The following is a 23,754-nucleotide window of genomic DNA, read 5'->3' as shown; positions in this document are numbered from 1 at the left end:
GGCCGGGGAAAGAGAGAGAGAGAGAGAGAGAGAGTCCCCTGGCAATGGGCACGGGCGAAGGGGCCCCAGGACCCCCCCCACCCCGCTCTCCCGGAGCCCCCGCCCTCTTCACCCGCACCGCCCCCTCCTCCTCCTCCTGCTGCTGCTGTGGGGACCGGGGCTGGCGCCCACCTGGCGGCAGGTGCAGGAGGATGGGGAGGGAGGGGACCTGCCCCCCCCCAGGGCTGCCCCATTGCAGACACCCCGCCCCCCCCCACGAGGGGAATAAGAAGCTCAAAGGTTGGGGGTGCAGGCGGCTCCTCCAAAAGGGAAACTGTCAGTTGCAGGGAGGGGGGGGGGATCACATGGGTCCCGGCCAGTGATGGATGAGGCAAATGAACCGATCGATCCGGCTGCTGCAGTCCTCAAGCGGCCAGGTGTCAAAATGTCCACAACGTCTTGGCCACCAGCCTGATCTGCAGCTAATGAGCTGAAGGGGGAAGAAGACAGCCCCTCAGCCCCATCCTCTCTCTCTCTCCGTTGAGGCAGAAGAAAGCCCTCCGTGTCCACAATGGGGACCCCAATGGGTTTGCAGCCTGTTCTCGACTTCTCCATTGACCACGACCCTGTGAGGCGGGCTGGGCTGAGGGTGTGTGTGACCGGTGCCAGATCACCCAACAAGAGTGGGAAGTCAAACCGGAGTCTGCCAAAGCTGCACTCTGGGGACCTTCACAAACACCGGCCATGGAGTGGGCCATTTCCTCTGCAAGGCCTCCAGATGGAGTTAACAGTCAGCAGGTTCTCTTTGGGTTGCCACCACTGACCCACAACTGAGGCTACCTCTTCCTTTTCAGAGCTGAGGTGGCCACCACTTCCACGTTAGCAAATGGGGGAGAGCGTGTGGCATCAACTGCCCCTGGTGCTTCTGGCAAAAGACAGAGGGGCAGCTGCAGCGCTGGTTCCCAAACCCTCCTCTAAGCTCCCACTTCTGCTGGGAAAGCTCTCCCAGGAAGGAGCCCTGCCCTGAGTCCTGCCAAAGCTCCCTTATCTGCTGGCGGGAAGTAAAATATTAGCCCGTCTCCATCTGTCAAAGAGATGCCCTCTTTTTTCTTGACTGAACATGATCTTCTGAAAAACCTAGCTTGCAGGATTGGCATATCTGGTGGGTAAGCCTGGATTGCAGTCAAGTGTATGAATGGTTTGCACCCAACCCCCAGGAAAGAAGAACATGAATGGCTCTTGGAAGCACCACCCAGCTTGGAGAAGCAGCGCTCCTCCACTTGCCCCCATCCATCCCAGGTGCAGAATGGCGGGGCTCCCTACACACAATCCATGGGTGCTGTTTGTGCAGTAACAATCCAATGGGTGGGGGTCAGCTGGGCAGAGCCATCAGATCAGCTCTTTGAAAAGTCCCTTATAGGCCTCAGACAAGAATGCAAAGCCTCCTTTTCCAACTGATTTTAAATCCTTACAGGATTTATTGCTGTATTCTTACATAAACAAAGATACACATTTCAAATTCAGCCGCAAAATTGTGCAGCTGGGATAGATCTGTTTAGCAAAAGCCTTCCTCCCTAAGGACATTGCGCAGATCAGTTGCCAAATACCTGGGAGGGAAGTGGCCCTTCAAAGATGCTCCGATCTGCAGATGCAGGAGCAGAGCACCAGGTCTTTAATGGATGCCCCCATCCATCCTGCCTCTGCGTCCGACCCCCGAGGCAGGCGTGCCCTTCCGCCAGAAGCATGGTGGTCACAAGTCCTGCCGGATGTTACGTGATATATAATAAATAAATGAAATTATGAGGGGGGGGCGAAACAGAACGGGGGGAGCTGGGAATGGCGCACTGGCCGACCAAGCCGCGCTGCCCAGGCGGGAGGGGGGCTCCAAGGCGGCCGTCTGCGGCGCTTCCGAGGAGGCTCTGCCCGGGCCCACCGGGGGGCTTCCCGAGCAGGCCGCCCTGGCCCCTCCCTCCTTCCTTCCCTCTCAGGCGCGGCACAAGGGCGGGAGACCCCGGGGGCTCTTTGGGCCTTCCCTGCCGGGTGGGGGGGGGGGCGCCCGACGCTCCTCCTCCTTCCTTCCTTCCTTCCTTCCTTCCGCGCGCCTGGGTCTCCCGCGCGCCCGTCGGCGGCTGCGTGAAGGGGCGTGTCCGCCTGCGACTCCGCCCCGTCCTGGCCTCTCCCGTCATCCCGCGCGCCGCCTTCCTTCCTTCCCTCCCTCCCTGGCCGCCCGCCCGCCCCGTCCGCCTCCGCCGGCCCCTCGGTGAGCCCCGACGCCGCCCAACCGCCCAACCGCCGCCCGGGGGTGAGGGGTCGCGGAGGAGGAGGGAGGGGGGGTCCCCGCTCGGCTCCCCCCTGGGGGGCACGGGAGGCCCAGGCCGCCATCTTGGCGCGGAGGAGGCCCGGCCGGACCCCCGAGCGGGGGGGGCGGAGGGGAGGAGGAGGAGGAAGGCAAGGCAGGCAGGCCGCGCGCCCAGCCGCACCGCCGAGGGAAGGAGCCAGGCAGGCAGGGCTGGGGGGGCTGGGGGGGCCTCGGGCCCTTCGCCTCTTCCCCGGGGGAGGGTAGGGGTCCGCCTCCTCCTCCTCCCCACGTGCACGTGTCTCCCGCCCTGGCCGGGAGCGAGGCCCCAGTGTTCTTCCGCAGGCCTCTGCCTGGAGGGCCCCGCCGGGCCGGGGGCGAGGAGGGTCAGCCCCATGGGTGGGGGTGGGCGCTCCCCTGGGCCCTCGAGCGAGCTGGCTTGTGAATGGCATGGCCTTCTCTTTCCCACCCACCCCCCACAGGCTGATGGGACCACTGCGGACCCCCAGAGGCTTCGCTATCTGATCGCCTGCCTGGGGCGCTTCCCTTCTGGTGCTCGGCCCCCATCAAGGTAGGGCGTGTGGCTGCATGCAGGGGGGGAATGGGGGCTATATTGGGGTTACCAGAGGGCAAGGGGCTCCTGTATTCCCCCCACCTCCCACTCCCAGACATACAAAGCGGTGACTGAGCTGGCCTTTCACTAGACCACTTGGGCTGGCCAGTCTTGCCTTTGTGGGCCTGCACTGGGATGCTCCATTTTCTTCTCTCCCCCCACACTGCATCTCAGATGTAACATTTGGGTAAAATGTTTTCCTTTTAAAAATTATTCCACAGTTGATAGTAGGGGGGGGATTCCTTTTGATGTTACTTACCCGTCCCTCTTTCCTTTTTGTCTTTTGTAGCGCCACGATGGCGGAATTGTTTATGGAATGCGAGGAGGAGGAGCTTGAACCCTGGCAACAAAAATCCAGACCCATTATTGTGGAGGATGACGAGGAGGAGGATGACGACGAGCCCATCTTCGTGGGGGAGATTTTGAGCTCCAAACCGGCCAATACGTGTAAGATGGGGCCTGGCAGGATGTGGAGGGAATGTGTGTGCGGGCTGGTTCCTGGATGGATAAAGAAGTAGCTGGGGGGGAAGGGGTCCATGCTTCAGAAAGCAGATCTCTCTCAGGGCATGCTTGTGGGCTGCAAGTTAATTGGCTTCAATGGCTAGGAGGTGTAATTTGTCCGAACCTAAACGGTGGGAAGCCCCTTCTGATTGGGTTGTGTTTTCCCTGGCAGGAGAAATGGAGGAGGCCGGGTTTTGTGCTGGCAGGCATGGACTCCCACCCAGGTTTTTAGATGGACCCTTCTCCCCTGACTCTCAGATGGTTTCAAGTCCAAGAGGGTGGAGGAAGTTCTGCTCCTCTGTTTCTGTAGCTTGATCCTGCTGCTGGGTCGCCTCATACGGCTGGCGCTGGGTACAGCAAGTGACGGAGGCGGCTTAGTTGTGTTCCGGTGGGCAGCCGTGTTGGACTGAAGTAGCAGAACAAAGTTTGAGTGCAGGGGCACCTTTAAGACCAGCTGTTTTATTCAGCATATATATATATAAGCTGCTTAGTTGTGTGGTTGCAAAGAATGCAAGGAAAACACCCATGATGTTTAGCTGCAGTAAAGGTTGGTTTCAGGGCTTCGTTACCGCCCCTCCTCTCAGCCTTCTTTTGTCATCTTCTGTTTGTGTGTGTACATGCAGGAGAGTGGTGGAGAGAGACTTGCTCCTGCAGGGGAGAGAGGCTCTGGGGTATCTCTTTCCTCTTTCACAAGGGTCCTGCACAGGAGGCCAAATCCATGGCTTCTGAGGTGCTGCGTGGCTAAAGGGCCAGGGACTCTGTGCTCCACTCCCAGGGCCAGGGACTGACCAGCCCTGGGTTCTTATTGGCCTTGAGGAGCCTAAGGATTGAGGTCTCCTGAAATGAGCTCTGAGTCCCTTGGGGCCTCGACTGCTGGCTCTTGGGCGTGGGTATCTGTCAGGAACTGCAATCAAGAGATTCTGACAGTACCACTCCCTGGAATGGGGTCTCAGCAGAGGGTAGGGTGTGCAGCTCCCTTCAAGGAAGGCACGTTGCTGGGGTGCCTGGGTATGGCCCCTCCAGCTTGTGCCTTGATTACACAAGCAGGGAACAGTGTAGTGGCTGCTCTGTGCAAGATTCCTGGGGACTGGAGTGTTATGAGTGGGGACAAGAGGCTGGAGATGCCGTTTCAGTGTTGAGGGTCACACGGTGCCTTTTATTTGTGCGTTCAGCTACTTGAGGAGCCTGCTGGGCTCAGGGCCTCTTGGACTGCTGTGTGGTGCCCATCAGGAGCTGGTCAGCAGCTGCATTGGGAAGTGTGAAGGTTTCTTTTTGTGCGTTTTATGTGTGTGGCAGACCTCTGTGCCCTAGTGCTGGCCACATTTCATGGGGCAGACCTGCTCTCGCTCGCCCTGAACGCGTTCCCGCGAGCGTCATGTGACTGTCTCCTAAGTTTGTAGCGGAAATATCTTATGGACTTGGTACAATCATCCCTTTCCAACAGATATATTAAACAGAGTCCAGCCCAGCTCGCCACGCGTGGCAATGCAGAACGGGACGCCGAAAAGAGGTACGGCCCTCTCAGCGGGGTGGCTTTAAGGCTCTCGCAGCACCGTGGGGCAGTCTGTCTGTGCTGGTGGCGGCCCGACGTTCTCGCCAGTAACTGTGGCTGCTTTTCCAGGGTTCCAGCCGATGGGCCGGCCTGCTGCGAGCACGCTAGCTGTCCAGCCCCAGCCGCGGGCAGGCAGCCTTTCGGGGACCTCGCCAGGCCTGCAGAAGCCCCTTCCCGGAGGCTCGTCACCCCAAGAGGCAGCCAAGCCGAGCGCCGGCATTTCTCAGCCCGTCAACCGATCTGGCCCAACTCCGTCGATATCCGGGAACCTGAACATTCCTGTCATGGCTCAGTCTGCGGCCCGGCCGGTGGCAACGGTGGCTGCGCAGCCAGCAGCACTCAACCTGGTAGCTCTTTCTCTTCTCCGAGGGTTTTGGCTGTGTTGTTTGCTGGGTGTTGCAGAGCATGCTTCAGGAAGAGCCCTCGGAGCTACACTTTTTGAAGATTTCCTAGATTTGCTAGAGGGGCGTGTTTGAGCTTGCAATTGACCCAGCTGGGAAGAGGCACAGACTGGCTGGTGCCATCTTAGAATCTGTCTTTTGATTCTTAAAAAACTTCACCAGAACCCACCAGCTAGTTGCGCAGTGTGTGTGGAAGTTACTTGTTTTAGTGTTGAATTCCTACAACTGGGTGTATCAAATGCATCGGCAGATCCTGCAGCCTTTGGGTATTGAGTCTGACTGGTTGGACGCGGTCTGTTCCTAAATCAAGATGGGCAGCTGTGTTAGTCTGTCTGTTGCAGGAGAAAAGAGCCACAGAACTGGGACACCTTCCGGACTCACAAAAGAAATAGCCGGGGAGGAGCTGGTGGGAGTCACTGCTCACTTCTTTTTAAAAACCCAAAATAATTAGCATCTGGCTGCAAGAATATCCGAAAAATACAGATACGGTATTTTTTGGGATACTTTTTTCAGTTCAGATTAGCCGAATGCACACCCTGAATCCTGGCTCCAGCAAACAAGGAAGTAGCATCATGACAGAAGGTGTATTTTGAAACAGAAATTTTAATTTTGCAACTCCAAAACTCATGTCACTGATTATTTTGGCTTTTTAAAGAAGTATAGTGGATGCCGAGAACATGCTTACAGATGTTATAACGACAAAATTATTAACTTGCAGTTTTAACTGTTATCTTAATTTCATGCTGGCCAGGTTATTCACTCCCCTGAGAGGACAGTTGCAGAGAGGGGCAGTAAAAAATGAAATGAATAAATCTATAACTGGAAAGCACTGCACCTGTGCTTTCTAAATGAAAAGATCTGGATTTTTAAAGGGCTAATGTCAGAGTTCGCTCTTGAAATGCTTCAACCCTGCTAATGAGCAAACTGTTCCACAGGGTCCCCCAGCTAATACTTCTGGCATGGTTTTTGGCATAAGGCAGAGTCCAGGAGCAGCTCACGGCCCAAGTGGAGGAGCAGTGGTGGCCACAGGTACATGTTACTCCACCTTCTGTGTGGCGGTTGTCTTCCGCATACTTCTTTTCACGGCCATTAATACAATTGGGAAGAAGCGAGCAAAATCCAAAAGCACACGCTAGGCCCAGCCAGGCAAAGGATGGGGGCTGGCCAGGAAATGAGGGGCCGGTGATCTCAGGGTAAATGGAGGTGTCTTTCGTTCCAAACCATCACAGGATTGGCCAAGCGTCCGGCTCCTGCTGAAGTTACCAGTGTTAGTCCCAAAAAGGCAAAGGCTGAAGAGACAGGCTCTGGGAGCAGTTCACCTGTTCTGCCTTCGGTGAAATCTCCAAGCGAGATGCCATCGCTTCAGAAAGGTAAGGGGTGCTGCAGCTCCAGAAGACCTGCTTGGCCACTGGTTGAAGCAGGATGCCGGACTAGAGGGGCTCTGACTGGACTGATCCAGCAGGGCCTCTCAAGGGATAAGGACGCAACGATCTCTGCGATTTTAAACAAATGGGGTTGTTACCAGGAATGCTGGTTTCTGTTGCGAAGGTGGTGCTGGTCATAATTCAGGCAAGCGGAAGCTGGTGAGTGACGTGAGATTCCCATTGGGCTTCATGCCCTGTGCCTTGCCCCCGCAGGGACAGCCTCCTGCCACACGAAGAACGGAGCCCCTTTTCCACAAGCCTGTCCCAGGTGTAATATTCATTTCAACCTTTTGGATCCATTGAAAAACCACATGAAGGTAAGGCGGTTTTTGTAGCAAGACAGAACTGTAAATGCGGGTGATGATGCATGACTACCGATAATACTTCGGCTGTCGCCATGCTGAGGCGGTTGAGCCTTGGTCAGAAGTGAAAGACGGCTCAGTGTAGGGAGAATGGAAAAGGCATTACTTTCCTTCCGCTTGAGGGGGCTTCTGGGTTTGCATAGTCTGTGGCCCTTGTAGGACGTGTCCGTGGTTTTCCTCCTCCGGTGTAGATGACACTTTGAATGAAAGAGCTTTGAGGGCCAGTGCAGCAATATCTGCCTGTGGGAGCTTTGGTTTCCAGGCAGAAAACGTTACTGAAAATGCGGAAAATAGCATGGGGAAAAAGGATGCAATTCAGCCAGCTCACACGGTCCAAGACCGTTGTTGTTGGATGCTCTTGAAAAGAAGCCTGGGGAACAGAGAGAGGGAGGGAGCTTCAGTGCTCAGCTGCTGCTGGTTGTCATGGGCCTGTAACGAAAGAACCATAGGCGCCAACTCTAATCTCATTGTTGATGTGCATTCTCCTCCGTATATCTCACTGAAATCAAAGGCGATACCTGTCTTGGCCATTGCTAGAGAAATGCCAAGAGAGCAGAATACAGGCTTCTGTGATTGACCAGGGGCTTGGAATTCCTTTAGTTGTCTCTGCTGGTGTTGGTGTGTGTCAACATCAGCAGCAGCCACCGTTGTAGGCGGGTGTGGTTGAAAGGAAGTCCCTGGATGCTGGTGGCACATGTTCTGGTGCTTAACCCTCTGCCGCTCGTGGCACTTCGTGTGTCTGCTGTGTGGCCAAACGCAGGTGCCGAGGGGGAAAGGGTGCCGTTGTAATTTGGGGGGCTAAGGATGGCTTGAAGGCACCTTTTGCTTGCCTGTTGTGCTGAGAGAGTTTCTGTGGGCTGCCCTTTCAGTACTGCTGTCCAGAGCTGGTGAACTCCTTCCTGGGGACCCCCACCGCAGAGCCTTCCGGGTCATCAGTGAAAACGGCAGATTCGGAGAAAGGCAAACTGATCATGCTTGTCAACGACTTCTACTACGGCAAGTACGAGGGCAACGTCCAGCAGGTGCACCACGAGCAGAAGACGCACACAACCTTCAAGTGTGCCAGCTGCATGAAGCTTCTCAAAAACAACCTCCGGTACGCCTGAGCCCTCCCGGGGGACCTCTGTCCGGGGACCCTTCTCTGTGGGGGGAGGTGGGGGCCTTCTTGGAGGATGCTTCTGAGTCACCCATGTAGGGCAAGCTGCTTGGAGCTGGTGCCAGCTGGCCAGAGCCATCTCCGGGTGCTCCAGGGGTCCTGATGCTGGCCTCGCTCAGCGGTCCGGGGGGGGGGGGGGGGACGGACGTCCTCACCAGTGGGAGGGGCACTGCCTGTCTGTCTCTGAGGGAGTGGCTGTTTTTTTGGGGGGGGGGAATTATGTGCGCGCCCACCCCCTTGCCAGGGGGCCTTTCCCTCCCTGGCCTTGGGCTGTGTACCTGCCTGGCTCTGAGCATTTGGTCCCTCCCAGGTTCATGAACCACATGAAGCACCACCTGGAGCTGGAGAAGCAGAACAGCGAGAGCTGGGAGAGCCACACCACCTGCCAGCACTGCTACCGCCAGTTCCCCACCCCCTTCCAGCTGCAGTGCCACATCGAGAGCACCCACACGCCTTACGAGTCCTCCAGTGAGTGCCTGGGCAGGAGGCCCTGGGGGCTCAGGATAGGCATGGGGCACTGGGATTGGCCTGGGCAGCAGGGCCGGCTTGGTGTCGGGGGCAGGAGCACAGACTTCTAATCTGGCGAGCCGGGTTGGATTACCTGCTCCTCCTCCACACGCAGCCACCTGGGTGACCCTGGGCTCGCAGGCGACCCTGACGGAGCAGGAAGATCAGGGCTCCCTCAGCCTTCCCTTCCTCACAGGGTGTCTGTTGTGGGGAGCGGACAGGGAAAGTGAAGAGATTCCTTTGCATAAAGAAAAGCGGCACATAAGAACCAATTCCGCTGCTGCTGCTCTACCTTCAGAGGAATGGGAAATGGCTGTGTGGAGCTTTCCACCTCGGCGTTTCTCTTTAACCATCAGCCACTGTGGCTGGTGCTGGGGGGGGGGGGGGGAGCAGGACAGACGCTTGATGAAATGTTGATGAATTTCTCATAGGCCTGTCAAGGAGTCCTGTTAAATGGCCAGATCTTCCTTATTCTGTTGCTTTTATGTTTTGAAGTGTAATTTGAGTTTGTTTTGCATTTCTCTCCCCAGCCATCTGTAGAATATGTGAATTATCCTTTGAAACGGAGCAGATTCTTTTGCAACACATGAAGGACAATCACAAGCCCGGGGAAATGCCCTACGTCTGCCAGGTACCTGGGAGTGTTGTTTTGTGGGTACGCACGCCATGAAGAAATCCTCCCGGAAAACCTTTGCCGATCCGACTGTGCCTTTTGTGCCCAGGTGTGCAACTTCAGATCATCGGCATTTTCGGACGTGGAGAAACACTTCCGGGCTGTTCACGAGAACACCAAGAACCTGCTCTGTCCCTTTTGCCTTAAAGTGATCAAAATCGGGGCCCCCTACATGCACCACTACATGAGGCACCAGGTAACCCTTTTCTGGCAGAGGGCCAAGGGGTGGCCACACCTTTGGGGGGCCAGCTGGAGCGACTGACCCGGGCTTAAGGGCTGTGTGAATCTGCATCACCCCAGGCTGCTCTCTCATGATGCTCCAGGACAGCTCCCGGTCGCTGCAAGCCAGCCGGCTTCCACTCAAATAGGGGGAAGGAGTGAGCAGGGTTGGGGGGGGGGGGCTGTGCTCCATGCAGGATTGGGTTGCCCTCCAAGAGCCAGAGGTGTTGTGGGTCACAATGGGGTGGGCACGGAGGCCCCGTGATGTCTCGCTCACCTCTGTGGCTCCCTGTGACCCTCCACACCTTCGTTCTGGTGTGACAGCAGCCCCTCCCAGTGACCCACCGGTTGCCTTCTGCTTCCCCCAGAAAAAAGGAGTGCACCGCTGCACCAAGTGCCGCCTCCAGTTCCTGACGGGCAAAGAGAAGCTGGACCACAAATCCCAGCATCACCGGACCTTCCGGAAGCCCCCTCAGCTGGAAGGGCTGCCTCCTGGGACCAAGGTCAGTGCAGAGGAGGGGGCTGCACCCCCATGACTGGGGCCCCTGGGACACCACTTGGTTCCTTGGGCTCGCCAGGGAGGGGGCTATGCGGGGTGCTGAGTCCCCAGATCCCCCTGGCCTGGTTCTCGCGTGATGGAGAGGCCTGATTCTGTCAGGTGGACAGTGCACCTGCAGGGCTGGCTGGCTGGCTCACGAGGAACAAGGGCCCCTCACTGTATCCTGGGAAGCCGTTTCAATGGGGGGTGGGGGGGTAAGAAAACTATGAGCAGCACGTTGGTTGGAGGCTTGCAGAAATCCAGGCCGGGGTGTGGAGTGCGTGTGGTGCTCATTGTTGGGGGGGGGGGCTGTGCCGTGAGACAGGCTGCTGCCCCCCCTGCCCCGAGAGCTGCCTCCCAGATCTTGCGTTCTCTAACTCTAGGTGACGATCAGAGCTTCCGTGGGCTCCATCCCGCCCGGATCGGCAGCCATGCCGGCCGTTGGGCCCAGCACATCCACGTTGCAGTTGTCTCCCAGCGCGAAACTTGCGAGCACCAAGCCCTACCCTAAACTGAGCGTCAGCAACAAGGCCAAGCCCAGGCTGAAGCCCCTGAGCGTCCAGCAGAGGCAGGGCACGTCGGCCAGCAGTGGCAGCGGCGGCAGCAGCGGCAGCAGCAGCAGCAGCAAAAGGAACAACAAGATTGCCAACACGGCATTAAATCGCCTCCGGTAAACCTCCCGGCCCTTCAGCCCTGGGGGCTGGGGAAGAGTTCTCCCCCCATGCTGCCCCCATCTCCAGGGTCCCTGGACGGAGCTGGGTCCTGCGGAGGCAGCCGAGGTGCTGGTCTCAATAGTAGGACTGGCAGATCGTCATGTGCCTGGGGGTCCTGCCCAGGGTGGGTCTGAGGGAGCAGGTTCCCCTCGCATTCTTGAAGGGGCTTGAAAGGAGACTTCTTTATTCCCCCCCCCCGAGTTGACCTCCTCCCCCTCCTTCTGCTGTTGCTCTCCCGACAGCTGTTCGGAGATCCAGAAGTGCATCGAGTGCTCCTCCGACATCCGGACCTTTGCCAGCCACTTCCCCGCTTACGTCCGCTGCAGTCTGTGCCGCTACGGCACGAGCTGCAGCAAGGCCTACGTGAACCACATGATGAGGTAGGACCCCGGCAGGCCAGGGGAGGCGAGGCGAGGCGGCCGGGGAAGGGGCCCTTCCCTCCTGCGGGAGCTTGCTCAGAGACGGCCTGTGTTCCCTTGCAGTTTCCACAGTGCCCGTCAAAGCAAACGGTTTTGGATTTATAGAGATCGTTCCGAAGAGCTGCGGTAAGGCTCTCCCTCATGCCGCCTCTGGGGGTTCGTTTTGGCAGCTCCGCTGGTGGTGGACTCCATTTGGGCCCTGTATGCAGGGACAGCTTAGCTTTCTGAGCCAAACCTCACGATGGAAAGTAGACTCAGGACGTCTGTTGACCCACCCACCCACCCACCCCCTCTTGGCCATCGTGGCAGGTTTGAAGTCCCTGGTCCTGAGGAAGCCCCCAAAGGCAGCCTAGCCCCCAGGCACTTTGGGGAGGGAGGGAGGGAGGGAGGATGGCGAATGATGGGGCGTGTGCTCCCAGTACTTCAGTACTCAAGGCTGCCTTCTCCCCCCCCCCTCCCACCTTAGGGGCATCACTACGGTTTGTCTGAACTGCGATTACGTCATGGATGATTCCGGCTTAGACAGGATGGCCACGCACTTGAACGAACGCCAGTCTCACCGCTGCCAGGTCATTGTGGAAAACGGTGCGTCCTCCTTCCCGTCTGCCCTCGCTCTCCGCAGACTGGGATGCCAGGTTGGGTGTCAAGGAAATCGTTGTCTTTTTTGTGTTACAGTGTCCTTGGAGGAAAGCACCACCAAAGAGCTTTCTGAGTGAGTGGCCGGTTTTCAAAATCAGCAGCCAAGTCAGTCCAGAGTGTGTGGGGGGGGGGGGAGGGGGAGAGGGAGGGGTGTTCTGGCATCTCTGCTCCTGCTTCTCTCTGTGCCAGGACCGAAACTGCAGGGGCTCAGGAGGGTCACGTTTTCTGAAACACAGACCTCAAAGCGGGGAAAGGGAGGTCTCTCCCTCAACCTAGTGGCCAAGCCCATTTCCATGTCGCTCTATCCGTATTCCAAGGGGGTTTGGGATTTAGTTAAGCAGCGCCCCCACCTGCTCATGGCACTGCATGGCAGGCCCCAGAGGGGGCAGGTAGACTCCTGGAGAAAAGTGCAAATTAAGGGATGTTGGTCGGGAGCCCCCGTCAACTGCCCACCTGGTCTCTCTTGGGGTGCTGCTGACTTGCAGCCTGAACACTTTCCCGTTTGTTCCGTCCTGCAGCCAAACGAACGACACGTCCCTGAGCCACGAAGGAGAAGACCAGTCCCAGGTGAAGCCTTCTCTGGCACTCTCCCCCCCCCTCCCCCCCCCCGCCGCCCTCGCGGTTTCTCCCTGGGCTGCCCAACGGGGGGCCAGCCAGCTTTCTGAACCCGCCCGTCTCCCCCTTGCTTTGGTCCCGCCTGTGTGGCCAGCCTGCCCAGTAACCCATGTCCCCAAGGGGAAGAGTAGCTCTGCCCCTCACGAGAGGTAGCTGCAGTCCCCCACCTGTGCGGGAGGCTAGTTGGTGCGAGCTCTGGGGGAGGGGAGTGGGGCTGTTGTCAGTGCCACAGAGGAGAAAAGCTGCCCTCAGGATGTCAGGGGTGGCCCTTCAGAAGCAGCTTTGGTGTTCTTCCTGCCTCCCCCCGCAGAAGGAGCCAAGTGGCTTCTGCTCAGTGTGCCCCCCCCCCATTCGTGGCCTGTCCCTGCTGCAACCTGTGGGCCTGTGGGGGGATCTCCATCCCAGAGCAAGAAGGGTGGCACGGGGGGTGTGGGGGTGCTTCTTTCTTGGGCTGGGCTGAGTTGGAGCATCCGCTGAAGGCGTCTCTTAAGTGTCTGGGCGGGAGAGGAGGAAGAGCAGCCAGGAGCACGCAGCCAGGCCTCGCCTCCGGCTGCTGGATGTGGAAGTCTTTGTTTTGCTCTGCCTTTCAGAGCCTTTCCAGACCTGACCCCCCCGAAGGGCAAGAAGGGACGTCAGCTCCTGAAAGGTGAGTGGAAGGATAACCTTCCTCAGAAGACCTAGGCGGGCGGCCATGGGAGTCTCTCCAAATCAGCAGGAAAGTGCTGGAGGCCAGGAGCACCTTCCAGGCTAACCCCATCTGGGGCGGGGCAGCAGCTTTTGGGAGTCACAGGAGGCGGGAGGGTAGGAGCTCAGCTCTGCACCGGGGGGCATGCTGGGATATCCAGAGTCCTCGCTGCTTGCGGGTCTTCCGGAAGTGAGAGAGATGTATCCCTGCAGTCTCCTGAGTGGTTTGGGAGCAGACCTCTGGAGAGTCCCCGATGGCCTCCGACTGGTGCCTTTGCCCTTTTCAGCTCAGGAACAAAAGACTCTGTAGAAGGAACAGATCAGGCCCACCTTGATCCAGGGGACGGAACACCTTTCGCCGATAAACAGGGAGACCAGGCATCGCTCCCGAGTCCGGACCCCTCTTCGAGTCCGGCCCTACTCCCGGCCCTGTCCAAAGACCCCTCAGAGGAAGGGAGCGAAGGTCAGAAGGCCGAGGGCTCTGTGGCCACAAGGAGCCAAGAGGCTGTGTCTCCTTCAGCACAGGGGCCCTGCTCTGCTCCTGGAGTCCAGAGCGTCTCAGCAGACCCTGTGGAAAGGGCAGTGACAAGCCAGACTGGGAACCGGGTGGCCGAAGGCGCTGTAGCTGCTGAGGAAGGAGTATCGGCTTCCACTCCAGAAGGCTCCCAGGGTCCAAGCCCATCTGCCTGCTCAGAAGGCCCAAGAGAACCCGCAGGAGAAGGAGGCCTCCAGAACCCACCGGCCCTCGGTTCTGCGGCAGTTCCTTCTTCTGTCCTACAGCGGGCAGCCCACTCCGGGGACCTTCTCCAGGCCGCCAAGGGAGAAGGAAATGCAGAGGCCCATGCAGGTCGGCTGGATGAATTCGGTAGAAATGCTTCTGTGGCAGAAGTCCCCTCTGGCCTGGCTCTGCCAGCTTCCCCAGAAGACCTCGGAGCCTCTGCAGAGGAGACAGAGCGCTTTGGCCATCAGCTGGATGAAGGTGCAGCAGGTGCTGTGGGTGAAAGAGACAAGGTTCCCTCCCCTCCAGGGCCCTCCTCTGGTCCGGGGCTGGCAGCCTGCTCGGAGGGTCCCTTGGAGACGGCGGAAGGAACCCCAGGGAAGGCGAGCCCTGAACGGGAACGGAAGGAACCCTCGGCCTCTGCTGAATGTCTCAAAAGGGTGCCTGGATCCCTTGTAGCAGCAGGCACCTCGGAGGCAACACTGCAGGCGCCTTTACAAGGCTCTGCAGAAGCAGAAGCCCCGGACAGCCCTGGAGAGAAGGCAGAGCAGCGTGGAGGAGGGAGCCGGCCTGCTCCAGCTGCACGCGATGGCTGCGCTCCGGAATCCCCACCCTGCCCCGTGGAGACCTCGCCTGAGGGGGTGGTGGGAGCCCAGGCTGCAGGGCCGGCAGATCACGCCGCCAAGAGAAGCGACAGCCCCTGCCCCGATCCAGAGGACCAGTCGCAAGCGTCAGGGAGGGAGGAAGCCGAACCGGACGATGCGGACAGGGACCCTTCTGAGCAGGCCTCCGACGGCGACGTCAGCTTTGAGCAGTTCCTGAGGCGCAGAGATGAGCCTGAGTCGGTGAGCTCAGATGTGAGCGAGCAGGGCAGCGTTCACCTGGAGCCGCTGACGCCCTCCGAGGTCCTGGAACACGAGGCCACGGAGATCCTCCAGAAAGGCGGCTCGGTGGCATCTTCCTCCAAGGCCTCCGGGCCGGGCTCGGAGCCAACGGAAGCCGGGGCATCTCGAGAGGGCAGCCCGAGCCACGGGGAGGCGGCGGCAGCGACAAGCCCAGCCGAAGAGGACGCAGAGGCCAGCTGAAGCGGAGGCAGCCCCACCCGTGCTTGGGCCTCACAAGGGCCCGGCCGCCAACCGGCTGCTGCCCTTCACAGACTGGAGCAGAGCTCAGACGCAGCTGGAAGGTGTCCGTCTCCAAGAAATCTGCAGGCCTGTGATATCACGGGAGCCAGCCAGAACCAGGCACTCTGCCCGCTCTGATCTCACCAGTGAGGCCAGGAGGTTTATTTGTCCCGTTCCAAGTAAGTTCCCTGTAGACCCGTGTTGTTTCTTTGTCGTCCCAGAGCCCCTGTGCTCCGGAGGTTTGGCCTGCTGCCAGTTTGGGGAAAGGTGAGCGCTGAGTCCCTGCCCTCATGGGAGCCTGCGGGGCCTGCTGCTCCCTCCCCCTCTCTGGATTGCGGGATATGCTCAGGATGTCGGCTGACCTTAAACTTTCAGTGAAAGTGGAATTATTGGGAGACCTGTCTGGCGGGTTTCCCAGCATGCAAACTGTGTGGGAAATCCGACACGTGCTTTAAGGATGTGACTGTTTGGAATTTTTATCAGCAGTAGACGCCCCCCCCCCGGAACTCCAGGCCGTCTTGGGAGAGGCAAAAGGAGTGAGGTAGACTGGGCATGCATCAGGCTGCTACAGAAACACAAGTCCAGCCGCTGGGGAACCCTGGATTTATTGGGGGGGCGGCGGGATTTTGGCATGAAAATAATTTTGATACGTAGTTAGATGAAGGAATGCGTCCGAGGATTTAATGGTAGCTTGTGTTGAAGTATTAACATGCCTCATTAAACCCCACTCCATTTGGATCTTTTAGGAAGATATTTTGACTTATTCGTTTTTTGGCTTTTAATGAGCATTACATGTTTTGGAACATCCGTTAAGACCCTGAGATGTACATATTTTGGAGTAAATATTTGCAGGAAAATGTGACCTGTCTGCTGCATGCGTGTTTCCTTACAAAACATTCCACTGTCGGTGATGGGGGGGGGGAATCGTCCTGACGTGGGTTCAGGTGACACAGACACAAGAGAAGCATCCCTCTTCCCCCTGCTTCTTGGACGGGGGAGTCCCTATCACGGGGGGGGGGGACTCCCTGGCCCTACTCCAGCAAGAAGGGGGGCGTGCCACTCCCCAAGTAGCGTGGGGGGGGGGCAGTTCCTTTGCAAGTGGCAAGAGGGTTTTCCACAGCTGCCTCCCGGAGGACCTCCATTCCTGCTTGCCTCACCGCTCAGCCAAGTCCCAGAGCTCCCCTTTCATTGTGCAGGCCCTTCATCAAGTTGTTTCCTGCTTAGAGTGTCTGTGGTTTCCATCAGATTTGCACCACAATAAGGGAAGGGGGATGCCTGTGTCCCCAGTCAGCCCCCCCCCACCTCCCCTTGTTTGGGCAACCACCTGTGTGCAAACCAGCTTGCTCGTCTCATTGGAAGACCGTGGGCAGGCAGGGGAGACCCGTCTCTGCACAGCAGCGGACAGGGAGGCTTTGCTGAAGGCTGGCAGGCATCCGGGACTTGGCCTTGCCTTGCCTTACAAAAGGAAAGCACTGCACGCACCCCTGCCTCCCCTGACCCTGGTGGGCCATTGGCCCAGGGGCTTGCAGGGCTCCCCACCAGACCTCCTGCCTTGCCAGGCTATGGGGCTTGCAGAGGCAGCTGGGGTAGGAGGGCACGGGGGCTGGGGCGCTACTGGAGGTAGGCGAGGGGCTGCTTGGCCACCCTTCTGGGGCATGCCTGGAGAGGGGCGACCTCCAGGCCGTCCTGGGGCTTCTGGGGGCCACCCTCCCACCTGGAGAGAGGCGAGCTCTGGCACCTAAGAAGGGCAGATGGGGCTGCTTGGTGCCTTAATGGCTTCTGGCATTCAGGGGTCCGAAATGAAAGTGAGCTCTGCCATGGAGCGACAAGGGTGCGTTCTGCTTTGTCTCAGGACACGAGTTCAGAATTTCCGCCACGCTCCCTCGGGTCCAACTCGCCAGGTAATGAGCAGCGACAGCTTTGTGTGAGGCGGCCGGACCAGTGCCTGAAACCGCAGCGCTCTGGACCGAAGGGAGGAGGAGATGGAGAGGGAGTGGGGCCACCTTCCCTTTGGAGGAAACCGGGGGCCAAATTGATAACGAAGGAGTCCGGCCGAGGGCTGTGTAAGAATGTTCTTGGTTGCCTGGAAATTAAATCCAAGTGCTGCCTTGTCAGAGAAACATGATAAGTTTATTAACGACTCAGCAGAAACCGGGAGCCGGAGCGGGGCTTTTAGCGGAGGCAATTTTTCTCCCTAATCTGAATGGTGTGTCTGCGGCGGAGGCTGTGCAACATCTGGATGGGGAGATTTGTTTCCCTTGCTTGCACCTGCCCCACCAGGATGCCTATGAACCAAGAATAAATTAAGCCTTCCATCAAACCGGGTTATTATTTGGGGGGGGGGGGCGGTGGCTGTCGGCTGTGACGCTCCGGGGCTGCTGGCTGTGCGCACGAGGGCGAAGGCGTCATTCTTGTGACGGGGGCCGCGGGTGGCGCTGCGCGCAGCCGCAGAGGAAGCCGGTAATGCAAATCGGAAATGGCCCAGAGCCCACCGGCCTCCCTGTGCCTAAAAATAGCCCTCGGGGCCGGGGAAGGGCGGAGGGAGGGTCGGGCCTGGGCTGGCCGGTGGGGCTCTTTGTCCTGGAGGGCCCCGTCTCTAAGCGCCGGGGGGACGAGTGCCTGTCGCTTTAAAAATGCTGCCCCTTCCCCGCCAGCAGAAAACTAGCCCCGCAGGGCGCAGGACGGTCGCTCTGTCTCTCCCCCCCCCTCCGCCAGCGTCTCGGATAGTTCCGCCCACCCTGCGCGGGACTGGCTCGGCGGTTGCCTAGGAAACCGAGCACCCTCTCCGTGGTTGGCTGAGCCAATCGAAGCGCCGCTAACGTCCCCAGGGGTGGGGAGGGAGCGGCGTTTCCGCCGGACGTGGCGTTTCGGTTGCCAGGGAAACCTCGGGCTTGAGCGGGAACTGCGGAGGTGCCGCGCCGCCCCGGGAGAAGATGGTGAGCCCCCCTCCCTTCCTCCCCCCTCCCTGCGAGGTAGGCCGCCCCCTCCCTTCCTCCTCCCTGCGAGGTAGGCCTTCTCCCTGTCTCTTCTTTCGGGGGGGGGGGGGAAGCAGGCGGCGGGGTCGCCCAGCAGGGGACGGTCGGTCGGCGCCTTGGCTTGCCCCGAGCCCTCCTTCTTGTGCGAGGGACCCCCATCTCCCACTTGGCTGCCGGCTCTGGGCTCAGAAATGTTTGGAGATCGCGGGGGCCCTTGCAGGGAGGGGAGTCTTTAAGGGGCGATAATGCCAGGGGGGAATCAGCCCTCCGAAACGGGGGGGGGGGGGCTGATGTCTTGCCGGGAGATCCCCAGGTCCCTCCTGGAGGTTGGTAAGCCTGCAGTCAGCGGGCTGTGTGGCAGAGGAGGTGGCCAAGCCCGGCCCCTGTGACTGCCCCGCTGGCTTCTCGGCATGCTGAGCCCCAGGACGGCTCCTCTCCAGGCGCTGCCCCAGAAGGGCGGTCGGCCCCAGCTGACGCCGGCCCAGCAGCTGGAGCGCCGGCAGCATGAGGCCTACTTCCGGAAACTGGCCGAGGAGGCGCACGAGAAGAAGGTGCAGCGCGTCCACCAGCTGGAGGTGATGTGGGAGGCCGAGGACCGCGTGGAGCGCAAGCGAGTGACCCGGCTGCTGCAGGAGGAGGAGCACGAGCGGCACATGGAAGAGGCCATCCTGAGGGTGAGTGGGGGAGGAGGGATTGGATGGCCCCCAGAAGCCCATCAGTTCTTGCAAACCCCACCCCACACACACACACACACACACACACACACACACACACACACACTGCAAAGATAGGAACGTCAGGTGGCACATCTTGTTTGAGGTTTCTGAGATTCTTTATCAATTTGTCTTCTCTGTCTCTTGTCTATTTTTTTTCAGTTCCTTTTTCACTTTGGAGCTTTGGCAGTGATGCCAAATGGGCATCCTTTTTAAACTCACTACTTAATTGCTGATACGTTGTTCCTGCCCCGATATTTGGGTTTGAATTCCAGCAGGTTATTTCTGTTCTGCAGACAGCAGGGCAAGGGGTGGTTACTCCACAACATCTTACCCTGTTTCTTTGGAGGCAGCCCTTTGAATCGTCCAACAAGCCTGGATTATTTTCTTTGTGGTTGTTAGGGCCTCTGGGTAGAAAATCTAGGGTAGATTTTCCTCAGTAGCCTTTTTGGCTCTTTTGCTTTGCTGTTCTAAAGTGCATTTTCCGCGTCGCCGACTCCTGTACTCTGGTCACAGGCAGAAGAGAATAAAAGGCTAAGAGAACTGGAGTTACAACAAGAGGAAAAATTGGCTGCAGAGTTGGCAAAGCTAAAGCACGAGAAGCTCAAAGATGAGAAAATGAGGCAGCAAGTAAGAGAGAGCAGGTACTTCCCCCTAACTATTAGAAAATCACTCTGAATGCCGTCCCTGCTTTCTGAGAGATTTGGCAGAAACGTGTGCTGTTGGGCGTGGGGCAAAGTGCCCTGGAGTGCTAAAGCAGCTTTGTGAGGCAGCAGGGGTGGGTGGGACTGGCCATCCAGGGGCCAGGGGGTGTTCTAGAGGGGCAATGGCATCCCTTGTGGGGTCTGTGCACTGAAAGATTTAGTGTGTTGGGAGAGCAGGCAAGTCACATCTGGGGACCTCCAGCCCGGCCTCTGAGCCTCATGTTGAGGGTGCCCCCCCCCATTCCCTTTACCGCCACTCCTGGGATCACCATGAGAGCAGTGCGGACCGGGTGTCGTTCATCTTCCCTACCTCCGTTTCCTTTCAGTATTGAACTTCGGGAACTGGAGAGGAAGCTGAAGTCTGCCTACATGAACAAAGAGAGAGCCGCCCAGATCGCCGAAAGGGATGCTCTGAAATACGAACAGATGGTAACGGATGGTGTTGGAGGTCGGGGTCTCGGGCTTGGTCTTCTTTGGTTTAGTTGCAGAACTCTAACCCGACACATGGGAATCAGCCTTCTGCTGGATTGGACCACTGGTTTCCCAGCAACAGCATGGTCTGCTCCCACTGGCCGTGGCTGTCCAAAGGCCCAGGCGATGTAGCCTTTGAGCAGGAGAGGCCGCCTCCAGTTGAGCCTGGGCCCTTCCGTGTGCTGAACAAGTGCTGTGCCTCTGAGCCCCACTGGGCTGGTGGAAGCCGCCCCTGTTCACGCACTTGTGCGTTGCTAGAAGAGATGTCCCTTTGAGATGTTGCATCATCTGTGTCTGGATACTTGCCTTGTTATCCTGATTTAGTGTTAGCTATTTTGGGCATGGCACCGGGAGAGGCGGGTGCTCTCTGGAGGAGCATTCAAGTCTGGCTGTTTGGCTGAAGCCACTCCTATGCCTCCCTGTCCAAGGTGAAAAGACCCAATGGCTGGCTGGTCCCAGACAGAGGCCTGTTTTTCACATGCAACAGCTGAGCCTTTCCTCATTCCGCATCTCTCTCATAGATATTCTTGCAGTGTTGTAGAAAGCAATTCTCTGCGCTTTGGAGCTGCCAACCTGCCTCGCACGTGTTTTTCCTTTGTGGGTCTGCCCAGATGGAGCAGAGGCTACTGCAAACACACGCACGCATTCTTTTGGGGTGGTGCTGGGGCCTCTGAGGCTTTGAGGTGTCCCTTCCTGTGGTCTTTGTGAGGAGCTCATGTGGGCCTCCCCTCTCTTTGGAGTTCAGAGATACAGAATGACTGTCCTCCCTCTGGTTGTGATGGCAGAAAACCGATGCAGAGCTGGCCAAAGCCATGAAGGAAGCCCAGGAACGAGCAGAGTTGGCTGAGAGCAGCGCGGAGACGAGGCGGGCGCAGGAGCAGGTGCTTTATCAGCAAGAGCTGGAGCGGCAGCTGGAGGAGGGAGAGAAGCGGAAGCAGGCAGCCTACGAGGAGTTCCTGCGAGACAAGGTCCTGGTGGACGAGATTGTGAGGAAGATCTACGATGAAGACGAAAGGTGGGCTGCCCCTCCTGGTGTGGACCTGCTAGTGGTCTCGGGAGTCTCCTGGGCCCGGTTCAGGGGCTGGCCTGAAAAGGCCTTCTTGGCAAGGGGCACTGCCTCTCTGCCCCTGCTGTGGGCTTTGGCTCAGGGAAGTGTGTGCTGCAGCCATCCCTGTTGGGGGGGCTTGTGGGGGTCCCCCGCCATACCCTTGTTAAGGTAGCATTCAACTGGACGGTGCCCTGGGATTGGGCTATGTGCGTGGGCCCAAAATGTTCCTCATCAGGGTGTGGCTTGTGGAAGGGGAACGTCAAGCAGGGGGGGATCATCCCAGGGGGAGGTTTTTCGGGTGGGTGCATGAAGACTCCACGGCTGTGCATGTGTTTGGCCAGGGATGGGAGGCAGGACGTACCTCTGTGCTTGGAAGGGGGGGGGGCTGATGCCTGGAACTGGAGCCCCACGCGGCTCCCCCTTTTGGGTGGACTGGCCATTCCCCCCCTGAGGGCGGCTGGTTGAGCAGCACAGCCAAGACCAGCTTCCCCCGCATCTCGCAGGGCAAGGCAAGAAAGGCTGGAGAAGAAGAGAATGACCCAGCGCTTCATAGAGGAGTTCAAAAGGGACCAGGAGCTGCGGAGGAGGCGGCAGCGCGAAGAGTTGGAGGAGGAGAACCAGAAGCTCTTGGCCTTTGCCAACATGTGGCAGCAACGAGAAGACAAGCGGATGGCTCAGGTCCACGAGAACGAGGAGCGGAAGCGCCAGCTCCAGCAGCAGGTAGGGGTGGGGCCCGGCCTTGGCTTCTGGCCAGCCTTTGCCTGTGTGGCAGCCCTTGAAGTCTGCCTTCCATCCTTCCCCTTGCAGATGGCTGAGCACCTGGAGAGAGAGCAGCGGGAGCGCGAGGAGCTGGAGCAGGTCCGCCAGGAGCTCTCGGTTGAGGAGCAAGCAGCAGCAGACAGGAAGAAGTTACAGGTGAGGCCTCTGGCTCCTGGCCTGGTGGTGGTGGTGGTGGTTGTGGTGGGCTTCTCACCCCTGCCAGACGTGGCCTTATTTGATGATGGGGGCCAGGCACCCCGACTCCTCCAGCGGAAGTAAAAGCACAGGCCACCGAATGAGACTGCTTGCTCCAGTGCAGCGGGCCTTTGATGGAGGGGGGGGGCACTCTCCTGTGTCCTCCTCTGTTCATCTCTGCACTGCAGCCTCAGGCCGTGCATCTCTTCTGCAGGAAGAGGTGGAGAAGAAGATTCGTCAGCGCTTGGAGCTGCGGCACTCCTATGAAGAGCAGCTGGCCATGCGGGAGGTGCTGCAGCAGGCGATGGAGAAGGAGGAGGCGGCCTTCCGCCAGGCCATGCTGGACAAGTTTGCGGAGGACGACCGGATTGAGCAGATGAACGCCCAGAAGCGGCGCATGAAGCAGCTGGAGCATCAGAGGGCCGTGCAGCAGCTGATCGAAGAGCGGCGCAAACAGCTCCTGGCAGACAAGGTGAGCCCAGTCGGGCCTGGCGGTGGGCCGTGCACAGAACCCAACCCAAGTGAGCTGGACAGCACGACATTTGGGGGGGGGGGGTTTGGGGGGAGGTTGAGAATGAGGGCAGTTGGAATTCCGCTCTTCTGTTTTGGTGGCCATCTTTCATTCGCTCGACCCACCCACAAGGAGGAGATAAAAGGGGACGCCCTTTCTGTTGGGTAGGAGCGTGAGCTGGAGGAGAGGCAGCTGGAGGAGCGGAGGGCTGCAGCCGTGCAGGCCGTCGTGGAGGAAGAGCGCCGCAAGCTTCTGCAAGAGCACGCTGTGAAGCTGCTGGGGTACCTCCCCCGGGTAAGTGGGATGCACGTGTGGGGCAGGGGAGGGGGAGCAGCTGCCCCTGGAGGCTGAGCAGAGCTGTGGATTTGCATCTGCAGCCACTGACTGGGAAGGCCTGTTCTCTGCCTCCCTCCTTCTTACTGCTGGGCTGCAGGAAAGGTCCTGATCCACCCAGTGCCCCTCCCCCGGGATCCTAAGGCAACAGCAGACAGCTGCAGAACCTGCCATGCTGTTCTCCATGGAGACTCAGCAAGGGGGCAGGATCTGTCCTTTTGCAGACAAGAGTACTGCTGCAGCGCCGCCTGCTGGCCTGGCCCCGTGTGGGCGTGGCATCCCCTCCCTCCACCTCAGTGGCTGTGGGGAGTAGGAGGACAAGCACACCTCTCTGCAGGAGCGCATTTGCAGATGTCTTATTTGTAAAACATTTGGCCACTTCAGCAGAGGACGGAGTAGGGAGAAGGCCAGGGGGACGGGGATGTCCCTTCTGGGTCTCTGATGCTTCTCTCCCCCTTCCTCCGTATGTGTGGCCAGGGAGTCCTTAAAGATGAGCAAGACGTAGACCTGCTTGGAGAAGAGTTCAGGCAAGTTTATCAGAAGAGGAAAAAGGACGAAAGGCTGACGGAAGAATGCAGGGGCGAGGCGGCTTCACAGTAACCGTGGCTCACGCTGCCCACCAGGCAAGAGCCGCTCGGAGAGGCAGCGTCTGAGACCATGAGTCTGTCTTCGCCGTTGCTTCGCCTTTCAGGGGGAGAATTCATGCAAGTGCGTACTTCATGTTCCCTTTGGAAAGTGGTCTTTGGGTCCATTGACTAGAAGAGGTGCTCAAAAAGATGAGCTGGACAGAAGTCTTTATTAAATTTGCTTCCACCAAGTAGACAAAGTGTTTGTGTCCCACTAAATGATGGAAAAGTGAGACGCTGTCACACGGCTGTGGAGGATGAAGAGAGGAGCTCTTCTCTTGTCACC

At 58.6% G+C, this 23,754-nt stretch overlaps 2 protein-coding genes across 4 annotated transcripts; both read left to right on the top strand.

Moving 5' to 3' along the window:
* The first annotated feature begins 2,109 nt into the window (after positions 1 to 2,109).
* On the top strand, positions 2,110 to 15,995 carry ZNF280D (zinc finger protein 280D). Of its 3 annotated transcripts, none has more exons than XM_077317549.1 (21): positions 2,110 to 2,239; positions 2,758 to 2,846; positions 3,178 to 3,335; positions 4,834 to 4,899; positions 5,011 to 5,288; positions 6,278 to 6,371; positions 6,572 to 6,712; positions 6,980 to 7,083; positions 7,998 to 8,224; positions 8,595 to 8,752; positions 9,322 to 9,422; positions 9,514 to 9,660; positions 10,052 to 10,186; positions 10,605 to 10,891; positions 11,177 to 11,314; positions 11,417 to 11,479; positions 11,820 to 11,938; positions 12,029 to 12,065; positions 12,511 to 12,559; positions 13,198 to 13,253; positions 13,579 to 15,995. In XM_077317549.1, exons 3-21 carry the CDS (start codon positions 3,185 to 3,187, stop codon positions 15,092 to 15,094), a joined length of 3,867 nt encoding a protein of 1,288 aa, XP_077173664.1. In that variant the 5' UTR covers positions 2,110 to 2,239; positions 2,758 to 2,846; positions 3,178 to 3,184; the 3' UTR covers positions 15,095 to 15,995. The 3 variants fall into 3 exon arrangements, with proteins under 3 accessions (XP_077173664.1, XP_077173665.1, XP_077173666.1); XM_077317551.1 differs by having other exon boundaries at positions 2,183 to 2,281; XM_077317550.1 differs by lacking the exon at positions 2,758 to 2,846 and having other exon boundaries at positions 2,115 to 2,239.
* A 1,921-nt stretch (positions 15,996 to 17,916) lies between these two features.
* On the top strand, positions 17,917 to 23,673 carry MNS1 (meiosis specific nuclear structural 1). Its single transcript, XM_077318312.1, has 10 exons — positions 17,917 to 18,069; positions 18,549 to 18,782; positions 19,338 to 19,465; positions 19,852 to 19,954; positions 20,782 to 21,011; positions 21,548 to 21,764; positions 21,852 to 21,959; positions 22,213 to 22,470; positions 22,678 to 22,803; positions 23,320 to 23,673. Exons 1-10 carry the CDS (start codon positions 18,067 to 18,069, stop codon positions 23,440 to 23,442), a joined length of 1,530 nt encoding a protein of 509 aa, XP_077174427.1. The 5' UTR covers positions 17,917 to 18,066; the 3' UTR covers positions 23,443 to 23,673.
* The last annotated feature ends 81 nt before the right edge of the window (positions 23,674 to 23,754 follow it).

This window comes from Paroedura picta, chromosome 18, assembly GCF_049243985.1.
Source record: "Paroedura picta isolate Pp20150507F chromosome 18, Ppicta_v3.0, whole genome shotgun sequence".
Lineage (NCBI taxonomy): Eukaryota > Metazoa > Chordata > Lepidosauria > Squamata > Gekkonidae > Paroedura > Paroedura picta.
The sequence above is the reverse complement of the archived record's forward strand: the minus strand, read 5'-3'. Positions and strand labels throughout refer to the sequence as shown.

Coding starts and splice junctions, on each gene's coding strand:
- MNS1 (XM_077318312.1), top strand. Junction 21,012..21,547: donor ATCTACGATGAAGACGAAAG/GTGGGCTGCCCC, acceptor CGCATCTCGCAG/GGCAAGGCAAGAAAGGCTGG. Junction 21,960..22,212: donor CAGACAGGAAGAAGTTACAG/GTGAGGCCTCTG, acceptor TCTCTTCTGCAG/GAAGAGGTGGAGAAGAAGAT.
- ZNF280D (XM_077317549.1), top strand. CDS start 3,185: ATGGCGGAATTGTTTATGGAATGCGAGGAGGAGGAGCTTGAACCCTGG. Junction 8,225..8,594: donor CTTCTCAAAAACAACCTCCG/GTACGCCTGAGC, acceptor GGTCCCTCCCAG/GTTCATGAACCACATGAAGC. Junction 9,661..10,051: donor ACCACTACATGAGGCACCAG/GTAACCCTTTTC, acceptor TGCTTCCCCCAG/AAAAAAGGAGTGCACCGCTG.